At 24.7% G+C, this 16,841-nt stretch overlaps 3 protein-coding genes across 3 annotated transcripts; 1 reads left to right on the forward strand and 2 right to left on the reverse strand.

The window, feature by feature from the left end:
- Window positions 1-1,212: 1,212 nt before the first annotated feature.
- Window positions 1,213-2,788, forward strand: OCT59_021630 (uncharacterized protein). Its single transcript, XM_066146659.1, has one exon. It carries the CDS (start codon window positions 1,461-1,463, stop codon window positions 1,830-1,832), a length of 372 nt encoding a protein of 123 aa, XP_066005772.1. The 5' UTR covers window positions 1,213-1,460; the 3' UTR covers window positions 1,833-2,788.
- Window positions 2,789-11,756: 8,968 nt separating this feature from the next.
- OCT59_021631 (uncharacterized protein) lies at window positions 11,757-13,104 on the reverse strand (the record flags this gene model as incomplete). The annotated part of the gene is made up of 6 exons (XM_025320881.2): window positions 11,757-11,996; window positions 12,084-12,167; window positions 12,241-12,438; window positions 12,507-12,682; window positions 12,750-12,979; window positions 13,037-13,104. 6 exons carry the CDS (start codon window positions 13,102-13,104, stop codon window positions 11,757-11,759), a joined length of 996 nt encoding a protein of 331 aa, XP_025170250.1.
- A 1,122-nt stretch (window positions 13,105-14,226) lies between these two features.
- OCT59_021632 (uncharacterized protein) lies at window positions 14,227-16,280 on the reverse strand (the record flags this gene model as incomplete). The annotated part of the gene is made up of 10 exons (XM_066146660.1): window positions 14,227-14,349; window positions 14,448-14,690; window positions 14,769-14,910; window positions 14,987-15,004; window positions 15,072-15,079; window positions 15,172-15,218; window positions 15,380-15,659; window positions 15,796-15,926; window positions 16,042-16,188; window positions 16,259-16,280. The coding sequence occupies 10 exons, from the start codon at window positions 16,278-16,280 to the stop codon at window positions 14,227-14,229; spliced, it is 1,161 nt and encodes a 386-aa protein (XP_066005773.1).
- Window positions 16,281-16,841: the final 561 nt, after the last annotated feature.

The following is a 16,841-nucleotide window of genomic DNA, read 5'->3' on the forward strand; positions in this document are numbered from 1 at the left end:
TATTACTTTGTGGAATGTTATTCATGTTATTCATTATTATTATTCAGCTGAGGATCCATCTGACAATAATATTATTATTTTCCAATCGGTAAATTTAATAAAATAGTGTATATTAAATGAGTCATATAACTAACGTAAAACAAGTTATATTGGATCTTACCGAGGGGGTTTTATTAAAAGGTTAACAATTAAACAATTATTTTTTATTATTAATAATTATAATTATAATTATCTTTTTTTTTTATTGTCACAATTTATTTATTTCAAACAAAAGCGCAACAAAACGTAAAAAAAATTCAACAAAAACGCAACAATAAATTATTGGCTGAAATTAATTACGTAGTTAAACTCCGTTCCCGTAATTTTTCCTTAATCCGCTTCTCCGTTTGTCCCGTAAATCCGATAATCCCTGCGGCTTATAATTAAATTTCCTACGTAACTATGTAATTTATTTATAATCAAGAACTTTCTTTAACGGTATATGACGAATAATAATTCCATTATTTCCATGTTTCTTTTTTTTTTTTTTACACTAGTATTAAACAGTAAATAATAAACAATAAAAAAAAAATAAAAAAATAAAGAAAGAAAGAAATAGGGAAAAGGCTTGGAAATTATTTCTCCGTATAATAATGGCATGATGGCATGACTTTTTTTTTAAATAGTCAATCAATAAAAAAATTCTGGCCTGATTTATGACATAAAAAAAAAATCTACATTTAAAAAAAAAAAAAGTGGGGCAAAAAAAAAAAAAAAAAATTTAATTATTTTATTTTGTGGGAAAAAAAAAGACGATACATTTACGCAGAATAAGCAGCATAATAAAAAAAAAATGGTAATTTAAGTTTCAAAGTTTCAGTTAATCGTTACTTTATCAGAACAACAGAGTAAAATAAAAGAGAAAAATTTATATTGTTATTGTTATACATATATAAATAAAAAAAAATTTTTTTTTTATACAGTTTCATTATAAAAAAAAAAATTATATATGTATATATATATGTATATATATATGTATATTACTACTGTATACATTTTTTTATTATATATATATATATATATATATAATATGTAATATATATTACTTAACAATTACTTTTTTTATAATAATCAATTTTTTTTTTTTTTTTTACAATAAAAAATAATATATATATAATTGGCGCAACTCATATATATATATTTTTTTATTTTTTTATTCCCCATATTTTTTTCGCCCCTAGAAAAAAAAAAAAAAAGTTATATAAGGAAGCTAAAATCGCTTCTTTTCGAAATTTGTTTTATTCGGAATCAATTAAAATTAAAATTAAAATTATTCCCAAAAATTTTTTTTTAAAACGATTTAAAAAAGACTAAATTTTCTTCTAACGTATTATAAACGTATTAAACGTATTAAAACCTTGTGAATAATTTCAAAAAAAAATAAAACTTTTTTAAAACTTTTAATACTTTTTTTTAAAAAAATGTCTGCATCAATTATTGAACAACCCAATTATTCCCTTTCCAAAAAGAAATCTCGCCTTTCTAAACCAAGACCTCGTGCAATTTATACAGATGTTGTAATTCCAGAATGTAAATCTAATAACAATAATGAAGAAATTACATCACCTATACCGTCAGGACATCTTGAAACTTCAACCAGATTTTGGCAATTTAGAGTTGAAGAAGGACTTATAACATACGTTCGATATGGAAGTATTCGTGCTGATGGTAGCCTAAAAGGAAGAGCGACTCATATTCAACAACATTCTTGCTATGGAGATGCCAGACAATTTGTTGAAAATTTAGTTGATGAAAAGATTAAAGCTGGTTACGTTGGTTGGGCTCGTTGGTAAATGAAAAAAAAATCATCATTTTTTACGACAAATTGAAAAAAAACAAAATGATAACGAAATATGATGATGTCGTATATATTTATTAACGACTCATACCTTTTTTCGTAACAAAATGAAAAATAATTAAAATGAAAAATTAAAATGAAAAATTATCAACAACCAACAACAACTACAACACAACAACAACAACGAACAACAAAAAAAACAACGAAAACGCAACGTAATGCAAACCAAACCATAACAACGACGATGATGAAAGTTTTTAATAACTATATTATTGTATGGTAAAAGCGAAAAAAATAATAATAATAATTTTATACGCTTAATCTTTTAATAATTCAGGGAGGAACCAATGCATGCTTTACATATATTTTTTTTTATTCATTTATATCATATGAAAACCACAAGTATATATAAAAATAACAATTTTTTTTTAATTTCATTAACAACCAAAAAAAAAAATCATAACGAATTTTTTTAACAAAAAAATTACAAATAAAAAATTACAAAAAAAAAAAAATTTTTAAAGAATTTTTCTAAGAAAAACCCCATGTGGGTGTATAATTAATTAATTTTACACCATTTTTCTTTTTTTTTTATGTAGATATTTTTTTTTTCTTGAGGTTCCTCTCCTGTAAATAAATAATCAATAATTTTTTTTCTTTTTTTCTTTTTTTCTTCTTTCTTTTTTCTTTCTTTACGATTCATTTTTATTTTATTTTTTTTTTATCATTCTTATATTATATTTTACATATTCTTTTTCATTTTTTTGCAAATATTATTTACATCATTTTTTTTTTTTAAGACAAAAAAACTATGTAATAGGGCTATTATAATAATAATAGCGTTATCTGTAAAACTTTTTTTGATTTGAACTCTTTATTATGATTTAAAAAATAAATAAATAAATAAAAAAATTAAATAATCTTGTAATGATTTGTTTAAAAAAAAATATATATATATTTTTAAATGTGTTGATTATTTTAAATATTTTTTGATTATTTTGATTTTTTTGACGTGAATTATGTCACTTTAATCATCGTTTGGTTAGATTTATCACTATAATATCAATGGAGGAAAAATTTCTTATCAAAACTTATCGTACGTTATCAATTCGTTAAAACTTTATCAATAAAAAACTTTAAAAAAAAATAAAAAAAATCCAAACAACCTGTGATTTGTTTTTAATTTGTAAATTTGTACTCAAGTTATTTACGTTAAAAAAGTAAATTTATTGTTAATCATGACTTAAATTAACTTTACTTGACCAATCTTGACCAAAATCTTTTTTGTACCTTATCTTTTTAACTAAAAGGATTTTTTATAAATTCTTTTTAAAACTAAACTTTAGTTGGAATTTTAAACATATATTTTAAGATTAGAACCTTTTATATATATATATATATATATATAATTGTTCATCATTTCTACAAAAGAAATTTCTATAATTTCCATATTAGATAATTTTTTTTTTTGGGGTAAATTTTTTCTAAAATACTTTGTAAAAAATTATCCCAAAATATATTGAATCAATAACAATGAGGGAAAATGAGGAAAATCTATACATATCATTACATATCTGTACAAAAAAAAAAAAAAAAAAAAATTTAAAATAAAATAAAAAAGATATACAATAAAATTATATAAATTAAATTAAATTAAAATTAAAATAAATTAAAATAAATTTACAATAAAATTTTACATAAATTAAATTACTTTTACGAATTTGGTATTGATCAATCAATTCAAAATAGAAAATGGAAGGAAAAAAAAAAGAAGCCAAGAAAAAAAAAGAAAAAAAAAAGAAAAAAAAAAAAAAGGTCACGCAAAAAATATATTTCGACTAAACCAAATTTTATAAAGGTTTAAAGGGTTTGAAATCATGATGATATTTAAAGAATTCATCATAAAATGTGACCTACTTTTTTTTTTTTCAATGATAAATGTATCTTAAACCTTCAATTTTTTTTTTAACTGAAAAAAAAACGAATAACATTTGCAGGGTTTTTTTTTTGTTTTAAAAATTATTACTGTGAAAAAAAAATTTTTCATTTAAATAGTTTTTTTTCTCGATTTTTCTCATGACTAGTCCATATTTATTTATATATGACTTGTGTATAGAGTACCATATAAAGTATATATAAAAGTATATATATATAAAGTATTTTAAAGTATTTTAAAGTATTTTGAAACTGTACGGGAATAAAAATTATGTAATGGGGAAAATACGGGAGAAGAAAAAAAAAGAGGTTTGTAAAAAAATAAAAAAAATAAAAATATTTTGTCCCTCATACTACAAGTACAATGTGTAACACAAATAATATGATACATATATTTATTTTTTCCTAATATTGTGGATTATTTTGGTTAAATTGAAAAAATAATTTTTAAGGAATCAAATGGTTGAGAAATAATCGAACTAATCCAACTAATCGAACTAATCCAACTAATCCAGCTAATCCAACTAATCAAACTAATCGAAATAATCGAAATAATCGAAATAATCGATTAATTGTTCGATATTTCCATTAATCGAACTTTTTTTTTTTTAAAAAAAAAAGACTAATTTTTTTTTAACGTTCTTAAACATTTGTTTATTTATTTATTTATTCCCCCTTAAAATAAAAACTTGATATGATACTTGATTTTATTCAAATCTGGGATATTCTAAAATATAATAATGCAAAAGTATGATTATCAAATGTTAAGAGTATTTGGAGATAAATTAACAAATTACAGATTAACAACAAATCAACAAATCAACAAATCAAAACAAGTCAACAAGTCAACAAATCATCAAATCATCAAGTCATCAAATTATCAAATTAACGAAAATTCTTAAAATTATTAATTTAATAATTTTAATAATTTAAATCATCCGATATCCTAAAAAGTCGATCCGATCAATAAAAGCAAACCAGCAATAAAAATACAATATAAAACACAATAAAACACTAATAAAAACTAATAAAAACTAATAAAAACTAATAAAAGTAAACCAACAATAAGTAAAAGCAAACCAACAATAAAAATAAACCAATAATAAAAAATAAACCAACATCCAAATAAACCAAAATTAGGCCAACATCCAACAATAAAAAATAAGCCACCCAACATTCAACTTATCCAACTTATCCAACAATCAAACAATCTATCGCCAAATCGCTTTTTAAATAATATCCGTCTCGATTATTGTACTTTTATCTAATCATTGTCGTGTCATGTGTGTCATGAGGTAAGATTTCTAAGGTTTCACAAAATGTCTCAATGTCTCATATCTTATAAATCATATGATCATTAATCAACAAAAAATCATAAAAAGGCAAAAAAAATAAGCAAAGCCACTTTGCCTATTTATACTACTGTTTACTTCTTTATTTACTCTACAGATCATTTCCTTTTTTTAATTAACCAAAGGGATTATTGTTACATATAAAAATTTAAAGTTAAAATTACCGCCGTTATTATAAATCCCAACTAATAACGAGTACAGCAGCAGTTATTTGATTGACAGGTTACTGAGATAAAATTCTCTCTTTATTTGGAAAGAGCGCAATTCAATACCTATTTGAAATTCTTTTAGGTTATTTAAAACCTATTTTTTATTTTGAAATTTTAATTCGTTGGTTTTTTTTTGTTGTTCTTTGTTGACGTATTATTATTTGACATAAATGATATTAATTAGATCATTATTACATATTTTTATATTTTTTTCTGAAACGTAAAAAAGTAATAATATTATGTAATTATGTAATTATTGTTTTTATTGGAAATATTATTATTTTTTCCCTCACAATAATAAAAAATGACGAAATTACGAGTCGATCAAATGATTGAATGACGAAATTTATATTAAAAATTTGGAATTTTGTGGAAAAGAATGGAAAAAAGAAGTTTCTGCATTAACCAATTATAATTTAAAAAAATTGTAGATTATTAATTAATTCATTTAGCATTAGAAAATTCGGATTTTAAAATTTTTTCGATTTTTTTACCGATTTTTTTTATCGATTTTTTTTAACAAGGAAAAAAATTTTTTTTCAGTTATTCTAATTTTAGGTTATTGGTGTATGCAAACAAATGAGGACCCGTGAAAAAGCCACTAAAATTTAAAAAACCCTATATAATTCATTTAATTTACTAATATGGCAATCTTTTTTGTTGATCTTTCTCTTGATAATCCGATTAAGTATATGTAAAATACAAAAATAGTCATTTGTTTATAGGTTTGAAAGGGAGAATTCGGGTTCCCTGAAATTTATTTCTCTTGTACCCAGCATCTCATGATGGTTCACACAATTCACACATTCACACATTCAACTCATTCACTCATTCACCTTTATTCATACAACCAACAATGTAATTTATTAATATTATTATACTTGAAAATTTTTAAATTGAATAAAATATTCGGTTTGTTCGGATTATTCGGATTTGGATTATTCGGATTATTCGGACTTGAAAAAAATAAAAAAAAATCACGTTATTGTAAATAAAGATAATGTTTCAAAAAAACGTGTCGTAATTAACATTAATTCACGTTTAAGGAGAAATTATAAATAAATTTATCCGTATTATCATTATTTGTATTATTTATATTATTTATATATATTTTAAAAATTTATTTAAATTTCAATCAATTTTAACGAGTTCTTTACAAGTTATGAATATTCCCTTAAATGTAAATTAATTATATGAATAAGTTTTAGTAGTTTTAGGGAAATTTTTAATTGTCATACCGTTTATCATTTAATGGGATAAAACCGTTAAAAATCTTATAATCTATATATTTATATATCAATTATAATCGGGTATTTTTTTTAAAAAAAATTCCGTTAGGTTTGCTATATATAATCGGAAATTTTTTTAAATATATCACTACCCCAACAATACTTGTTAAAATAATAACAGGGGGTGACATACAATTAATTATGTTGTGTTGATCTTATGATCTTATGATGATCAAAAAAGGAAATTTCTTGAATTATTTATTCAACCAAGTTTCGATTGCTCGCATTTTTTTCACATTTTTTTTTAAATCAAATATAAAAGGTTAGACAAGTTGGTTACACGTAAAAGAACGAAAGAACCTTAGAAGGTATTACGTAATATAAAATTATTAATTAAACAATGTGATTAGTAAAGCCTTTTTTTTACAAATAACACGTTTATTGATTGTAATCTGGACTTTTTTTTGATGCATAAACCTGTTTAGAACAGTGTTACGATCTGTTAGAAAAAAAAACCGGAAAAACTGGTTATTTAATCTAGCCAATTTCTCACTTCTTAAAAGTAATGTAAAATTGGTAATAATCGGGATTCATTATGCAGCCAAATAGGATCATGTCGTTTTTAAACATACTGATATTTTTTATCTGTTATTGCGCAAAATATCTTGACGCATTACGTCATTTAGATTAAGTATCTTGTTTATATTGTTGTTTACGATGGAACATGATCTTGGACGTCTGCATAATAACACAGTTATTGGGTATGCCGGTATGGTGGTTAAAATATCATCCGTACTGCTTCGCAGTTTGGTGATATTTCAACCCCCTACCCAATATTATTCTTCTGCTATCTGTTTGTTGTACTTTTTAAATATTATGCCATTTATTAATGTGATTTTACTCTAATATTCACCGGTTAAACTTATATACTATAGATTATAGTCTATTTGTTTCTAAAAACAAAACAAATATGCATGAGGATTATTAATGTTTAATACCCATAGTATCAACAAAAAATTGGTAATATTTCACCTTTGAATTCCCGCAATTTCCGCAGCTATTTGTTATTTAAAAACTAATCCCCTGTCGCACTATGTGTCACTCATGATCACCATTTTAGAGTGATTAGTTGAGTTTATAAATGACCGGGAATCTTCGTTTACTTATTTCCCGACCTCATATTTTTTTCCCTTTGGGAAAAAACCCAACTCCCCATGAAATGAATAAACTATTTCATAGTAAAAGTCATATCAGATCTATACAAGTCTAGTAATAAATCTTTTTATGTAAAATAAATATATGATTATCTAAACATTCAAATTTCTAAATGTCATTTAAATCGTTAGTCTTATTGATCATATAAATTTATTTCATTAAAGAAATTCACGTTTCTATTATACACATAATTGTTTCATCAAAGGCAAATTCATGATTTGATTGTTAGATTTTATTAGATAATAACATCAGCATTAATAAAATTATGTTCCTTAATTATTTCAAATCTAATTAAATCAATGTTTATTTATTTATTTATTAAAATGAACCATTTGATAAGTAGTATTTGATATAATCAATTTTCAATTTAATTAAAAATTTTATCTGAATTTTATCTTTAATTATTCCCTTTTATTTTTATTAAAAAAAAAAACTGGTATCTGGTAATATGAATTTGATGAATTAGAATTGGACTTAAGTTTTAATTAGATTAGAATCAGATAAAGAGAGTTTAAAAATTCTCAATTAAATGCTAAAAACTTGATTTTTAATAAATTTTTTAGTTTAATTTGAATATATTTTTATTTCTTTTTTATAAATCATCTTACAGTAAGCAGTACTGTATTAATAAATAGTAAGTCATAATGGATAAAAGTATTCTATCTGATCAGCAGATGTATACAATAAGCATTTAAAGAAAAGAGAATAAACTATAAAGGAATATATCCAAAAAAAAGAAAAATGTGAAAATATAAAATAAGTATAAAAAAAAACATTGAAAAAGAAAACTGTTTTAAAAATGAGTAGATTACAATATAAAATCTAAAGAATAACAGATAATGATTAAAAATCTATTTTAAAGAAATTACTAGTAAATAACTATAAAGAGTAAATTGTTTTTTCTATAAAACAACCCCATAAAAATGGAAATCTCCAATATTATATATATAAATATAAAATATTTATTATATATATTTAATAGTAGTATATAAAGTAAATTTATTATATACTATTAGATATATATTTTATAAGTATTTTTTATTTTTAAATTTGACTTTAATGGTATTATTTATCATATTAGGTAAATTTAAAATATTTAGTTATAATAAAACCAAAATATTTAATTGTATAAAAATTGTAATATATAAATTTTTATATTTTCATAAATAAAATTTTTATATAATTTATTAGTATATATTTATAATAAATTATATATTTTTATATAATTAAAATTAAATTGAATTAAAAATTATTACTATAATAATAAAATGTACTTTTTAGGTCTGATTAACTTTAATGCAGTTGTTAAAGTAACTCTTTATATAACCTGATTATGATAAGATTATAGGTTCAATTCTATCAATTACAGAAATTAAAAGAATTTACTTTCCTACTGTTTGAATACTGGTTAGTAATTTCTAGTAGTAGATAATCATTTTAAAAATTTACTATCCTGGTAATTACTATTATATCACTAGGAATTTCCAATTATAATTAGTAAAAAGAAGATAGTAAAATGTATCAACTTATGCTTAAAATTTGGTAAACATTTTTAAACATAAGATGCAAAATTAGATGGAAAGAATTTATTTATTGGAAGATTGTAATGGATCAGAAAACTTAAATCAATATATATTTTTTTACTATAATTTTAAATAACTAGAAAATTAATTTAAAAGGTGATCTATACAAACTAAATAATATAATTGGTAATTTTTGTAATAGTTTATTTTGAAATATTTTATTAATTTTATTTTAAAGAAATGATATCTAATATTTCTTATTTTTTTAGATTTAGTTTCATTTTAGTTTTTGATTCTTCAGATAAGTTATAAAATAAAACTTATTTTTCTATTATTTTAACTTAACATTTCACTTTTTTTTGTAGTTTTTTAACTGGATCTTTTTGATTTATAGATGACAAAATAAATTTTTTTTTTTACTAAATTGTTAGTTTTATTCTTTTTTAGGATTTAGATTTAATTTAAAGTATATAAGTAAATAAAAGTAGATGTAATTTGTATATGCATAAAAAAATAAATAAAATAAAATAAAAGTTATTAATTTACTTAATAAACAAAATCAAATTAACTAAAAATTAGCATTAAAATCATTTAAAATTATAATCTTTTGCCAATTTTTTTACTACCAATTGTTATGATTTCTTACTAAATTGAAGTAGTTTGAGTAAATTTAAATATCTATTGATTTGTATGGCCAATTTTTTTAATTAATTCTGAAACTTTACCAATTTTTAATAGCAAATTGTACAAATTATTTATAAAATTAATTGCCAATATTACTGAAACAGACTATTTTGACAAATGCATAATCCTAGTATTTTTTAGTATTGTTTATTCTAACTTTTTGATTGCTATTTCAAATTAGTGTATGAATATTCAAACTGATGCATTAAACAATCAAATAAAAAATTGAAATAATTAAAATTTATTATTTAATTTGCTGGTTATTTTTAACAATTCCATATGAAAAATCTATACTATTATATATTTTTATAAATTATTATTAATGCTAATGTTTAGAGCTGTAATATATATTTAGTTAATTATAATAACTGTCTGTAATATTTGACTCTGCTTTTTTATTTTAATCATCTACTTCTAATATAATAATTGCCAGATTTATAATGGTTATTCTTTCCTTAGTACTATTCAATTAATTATTTCCTGTCTTTACCATTTCTGCCTTGAATTCTCAAATAGCTTCTTATATTCTCTGATTTTTCTTTGCAGCATGCTGAGTTTCTCATCTACTTTACTCTTCAAAGTATAAGTAGTAAACATTGTATATACATATATTATTATATTGTAAATAAAATTATTAAAAAAAAATAAGAAATTTGTCACCATACACTTTATTTAAATTTCAATATATTGTTGGTTAATAAAAAAAGATGAAAACTAACTAAGTAAATAAACACCACATAAAACTTATCAAGATATCCTAGCATTTTTAAGAGAGAAAAAAAATTATGTTTAATAAAAAAAACAAAATGAAAGAAATGACATGTAGTGTTTCAATTCAGATAAAAACTGTTATTCAGATAAAATAATTATTTTATTCGGATGAAACTAGTTATTAAAAAAAAATTTGGGTTAAAACTGATTATTTTTAAATTTCAGTACTTTAAACAAGCTATGAATTGTAGAGTTCTGATCATTAGTTTCCAATATATTTTAAATTATCCGAAACTTACAATCTGAATAAAATCTGTCAAAATCCAGATAAAACTGCAGATATAACCATAATAATCAGTTTTATCCGGATAAAATCTGGATAAACCGGACTCAGATCGAAGCACTACCACACGATTTTACCAATTATACCTATGCTAAAGCCAGGTTGATAGAATAAGTAAAGCATTTTTTGATTCTTTCATTAGTGATAAGTATTTATGATAATGTATAATGGCATTAGATTGAACCTTTATACAGTTAATCCATTCATTGTTAACCATCTTTTCTGCAAATTCACGTTGTCTAATCAAATCAAGCGAGAATGGCAATGGAATGCCAGTATAGATAAATGTTACTCTGAACTATTTTATTCCTTGTATTTCTAAGTTATTGTTTTCTCTTCAATTCATTTATTTGGAGATCAAGCTTTTTGATAATATACTTCCAATTGCATTTGTTCTAAAATTTGAAGCATATCTTCATAAACAAATACGCATGCCGGCATAAAGAATTATTTATTTAAGTTATGTTAATTTCTTTTTTTTATTAATACGTATTTAAAAAAAAAAAACTTTGTTAAACTGACAGCTAACTATCTAAGCGAAGAGTGAGAAAAGGGATTTTTCATAGGAGAAATGGGTTTTTAGCGACTATGTCTTGTCTGATTAGATATAAATTTTTTTTTGTCTCAGCTGATGATAAATCATCAACCGATTTTCTGTGTTACAGCTTAATTTTTGAGTACGATTTGTTTAGGAAATTGCCTATTTTAAACTTATTGTCTAATTTTCCTGATTTTGTAAAACCACTTGTTGGATTTGATATAAATCTATAATGAAGTTAGGAGCAGTGACAACACCAGGGACTGCGATGACATACCCGGCTATGGAAGGAGATCCTCCGATGATAGACGGGTTCCAAAATACTTCTTGAACCGGGATATTAACTTGATAATTAATAAGACCTGACCCTATGCAAGCAGTAAGAGCACCAGTGTAATAATCGTGAGTACCGAAATTCCACTATAAAAATTTGGTAAGTTTATATTATATATTAGATATTTGCCATTTAAATTGAATGCAAGAACATCAATGGCGTGCTAATCTTACCTCTTCATAATATACTCCAGGAAGTCCTGCTACTGCTATGTGTCTTTCTGGTATTGGTGCTGCCTGACGTGTCCAGAGTCTGGCCTAAAATCAGAAATAGAAAAAAATTTAAAAATTTCGAAATCATTGAATAATAAATAGGCTGTGTAACACGTACAATCATGCACCGATGCAACTGTCCGACTGCATTTCGTGTAGCTCTTGGATCATAAATTTTAACTCCAAATACGCATCTTACGTATTGTTGTTGCATCCAACGAATACACTTTGGATTCCAACCATACTGACCCCTATTACCACTTTGATACCTTTGGGACACTGCAATTTCGCACATTATTCGTGCGTGGGGTCTTCCCTATACAATTAATTTATGATAAGACTAAGGAAAAATTAGGAACAAAATCTGATATGTACAGAACCAACCGTTTTGTTAACCGGAGGAATCTCACGATGTCGGGAAATCCTTGGAGGAGCTCTACGAGCAAATCTACGCTGTGGATGTGGGGGTGGAGTTGGAGGTTTTGGAATAATGGCCAGACCTGGAAATATTGCAATATCAGGTGCTGACGGTTCTCCTCTTCCACGTGGTCGATAGTGAGCTTATAGGACATGAGAAGGTTATAAAACTGATAACAAGACTAAGCGACCCAAAGGAATTTTTCTTACCTGAAGAACCCCCAACATCTATCGGAGGATTATCAACAACACCTCCGTTGGGAACGTCAAAATATTTTTCAAGTCGTTTAATAACAAATCCACGTTCATCTTTTTCCATTTCAATTATAAATACGTTTCCTCTTGAATCGATATCAAATTTATATCCGCGTGTATCTTGGCGTTCAAAGAAGGTATCGATTTTTTTCACTGATGAATTCCAGCCTATCTGTATAGGCAAACTATCATACGTGTCAACATTAGACAGAATTTAATCCATCTGTGTGATGTTCACTTACTTTTTCTCTTCCGAAGACTTTTTTACGCTCTGAAAATTCCTTTCTAGGGACAGAATTCGATTGATCATTTTTGAAGAAGATATCGTCAATGATTGTATTTTCAATACTGTATTTTTCATTATAAAATAATCAGATTAAGGTTACGCAAGGGCAAGGTTACACGAAATAATTTGAGTCTGCCTTATATTGTGATGGTGTCGATTTTAATGGTTTGCACACTTTAGAAATTCTTTAGCAATCACTACGGAATTTCCTCAATGGTATGAGAATTTTCGAATTTTTTGGGCTTGTTAAACATGCTCTAAATAATTTCCTATTTTTTGCTAAAGGGCTCATCACCAAGCAGGAGTCGCAGATGTTGGCTTTTCCATTTGCGGAATAAACAAATTATCAACGAATGGACGAATCGAATACGAACTTTTTGATTATTCTCTTGTGTAAATCAATTGCTCTGATCCTTAGAGTTGTAGTTAAAAATGTATAATTTTTCGTTGAGTCAATAAATCAAATGGACATATTCGGTAAATTTCGTTTCCTGCTAAAGTCTCCCTCGTTTTGTATAACCTATATAACAAATCCATACTGTGGATAGTAACATTCCTCGAGATAAGTGGTATGAACACCAAGATCTAACTTGCTTAATACTATTAAAACTAGCGAACCATTTATCTTTGTTATACACTCATTACGTTGGGACAGAGATTTGTTTATTTCATAGAAAGGCAACTTCCCTGGCGAGTTGGGGGAGAGAAAATCAAATCAAAAATAAAAAATGCCGAAACTCACAAAAATGCAGTATTTTACACATCAAAATCAAATTTTGGCCTGTGCCATAGAATATTCGCAACAAATAGATCCAAATCACTTTTTTGAACTTTTTATTTTCTTTCTTTTCAACAGAAGGGACCGTGAGGAAAATCTGAATAGTTATATATGAAAATTTTGCACATACGATTTTGCATTATTTAAAAATCATTAGTTAAAACTATAAATTTCTTATTTTCTAACGTTTTTTATCTTCATTTCTTAATCTTTGTTGTTTTTTTGATAAATCAGCTTCTCTAATATTTAATTTTTTATAAAAAAGATATCTATTTTATTTTTAATTTTGATTTCTTATAAAATAATTCATTAAATAACATAAATTTCACTGTACATTGCTTTTCTTTATTTTTACCTGTTCTACTTTATTAAGAATTTGTAAAATATGTGGTAGAAATTAAAATAATTCTTATAGAAAATAATGTTGCTGTCATATATATATTTATATGGCTGTGATAGCATGTAGAATCGAATGAACTTTTTTTACTTAACTATCAGGAAGAAAGTAATTTAATTAAATAATTTATTTATTACTGAAATTCGTGCATGCAGATAAGTGACGTGATTTATATGATTATAGGGGCTTTACATTTTGTAAAAATTTTTTATCGCTTTTTTCTCCCTTTGGTTTTCTACGACCATAACCGATTACAGGGGAAATGGAATTTGAATTACTTATTCCAATTAAAAGTTTTGGAATATAATCTGGATCAAATATATCAATTTCCTTTTGTTTTCTTTGGTTCTTTAATGCTTTTTGGTATTCCTTTTGATCTTCTCGGAGAATAATATTATTAGCATTACGACCACTTTTCGGTTCTGGGATTGAATACTTTAAAAGGAATAATAAATTATTTGGTACTTTTCTTTTCTTTCTTTATTTTTTGTTAGATGTGAAAAAATAAACTACCTTGGTTCCGCGTAAATTATATTGAAAATTCTTTTTCAAGTAATATGTCACGTTACCATTCGCGTCCGTACTTGTTGATGTACGAATCAAAGCTGCATTTCCACAGTTAGGACAAAATTTTTTCTCCGTATTTGTAGTTATTCTATGTATTATAGAAAAAGAATTATAAATGGGGTAAAACGGTATCAGGACAAACAATTATAATAATATGTTAATACTTGAAACAAGCATGACATCTAAGAACCCAATTTTTCACTTTTCTAATTCTCTTTCCCTCAACTGAAATTTAATCGCATTTGTAACAAAATATTCTTGTAAAAAAAAATTATTTTTGAATAAAACATAATGTATGATAAGATGCTCATAGAAAATGTCTTAAGTGAGTTAAGTCAACTTTACATACTTGCATCGAATAATCCGTTGTCATACAAGCAATTTTAACATATCTTTCTTCAAATCGATGGGAAATTCATGTTCTTTTGCTTGATAATCATCGATATTATCTGGAGTTATCCATCCAATATCATCATCGTCATATTCTTCGTCTCGATGGGCACATTCCTTTTTTGATTAATAGAATTTTGATTGAAACAAGTATTGAAGTATTATACCTTTCAGCTTATGCGTTGAAATTTCTACAATTGGTTCATCCTTTGATAAGGAACAATCATTATTAAAGTCAATATTATTCAATTGTTCAGAATTTTCAACTTGGTAAAGGTTGCTAACAGCATCTCTTTGATGATCCGTTCCTTCTGAACTTGAAAATTCAACTGTAATATCTGCGAGTTTCAAACTTTCCAAATTTGACACTAAATTTGGTTCATCAATTCGTTGCTGCTGTTCCTGTTTATTAATAATTTCCATCGATTCAGATTTATTTAAAGGTTTCTTTTTAAAATTTTAGTTGGAATTATTGTTATTACCACCAAATTTCGTAAAAGATTTAAAAAAAATTAAATTATGATGATTAATTCATTAACACTTGTGACAGAATTGCCCCAAATTTTTAATTGTTTGTATTTACTTTGACGGGCTCCTTTTTTAACCGTTTAGTACCATTAGTCTCAACTTCCAACATATAAGTCAATGCCAAAACTCTCAAATCTACAGCAGATAAACTGGCAAAATCGCCAGTTTTTTTTGAGAAATTTACAACTGAAAAAAAAAATAAATAAATAAAAATTAAAATATATTAAATATATTTATTTATTTATTTTTTTCAAAAAAAAAAAAAAATATTTTTTCATAATTGAATATCATAAATAAAAACCTTCTCTTAATGCCTCGTCTGAAGGTACTTTAATCTGAAGATCAAATGAAATTTGATTTAAAAAATCACGAGAATGTTTATCTCGAATTTCAGAAATAACTTCTGGTATAGTGTAAATTTTTTCTGCGAATGCTCGAACATTTATGCCTTTGATTAGAGGACCAGAATCTATCACTAATCTTTTGCTCTACATCATTAACGATACTACTGCTATTACTTACAGAAGTGTTAGACATCATTTTAAGAACTTTTTCATCTGAAAATTTTATCAATCAATTTATATTATCATGTGTATGTATCACATGATTAATATAAGATAGGACAGTCCCTAATTACGCCACATTTTTATTAGCACGGTAGAGGTAGAGACCCGAAAAAATTCCGATATCAAATCTCAAATTTTTGTTATTTTGGTTAAAATACATCATAATAGGAAATTTAAGTGATTCTGGACTTAAATTTTGTCTATCATCATCTAAAATTTTTCTACCGCGCAGGAAGAGATTGGCAACCAAATGTAATTACGTACTATTTTTTCTAAAGAGCCAAAATTCGTTCAATTTAGTTCTCTAATAATTTGATAAGAATAAATGTCTCGATTAAATGTCTCGATAAAAATCGTGGATCAAAAACTTGAACAGCTCTAAACAAAAAGCGTGCAAGATGTGATTTTCAAGTTTTTTATAAGCTGCATCATACGCTTTTTGAAATACCGGACAAAATGATGATAAAGGAGAATTAAATACTAAATCCATAGCTGATCCAAAATCAGTCATAGTTGTCCCCATAATTATTCGTGC

Source organism: Rhizophagus irregularis, chromosome 30 (assembly GCF_026210795.1).
Source record: "Rhizophagus irregularis chromosome 30, complete sequence".
NCBI lineage: Eukaryota > Fungi > Glomeromycota > Glomeromycetes > Glomerales > Glomeraceae > Rhizophagus > Rhizophagus irregularis.

What these genes read in the sequence shown, in the direction of transcription:
- OCT59_021630 (XM_066146659.1), top strand. Translation starts at nt 1,461, where the DNA reads ATGTCTGCATCAATTATTGAACAACCCAATTATTCCCTTTCCAAAAAG.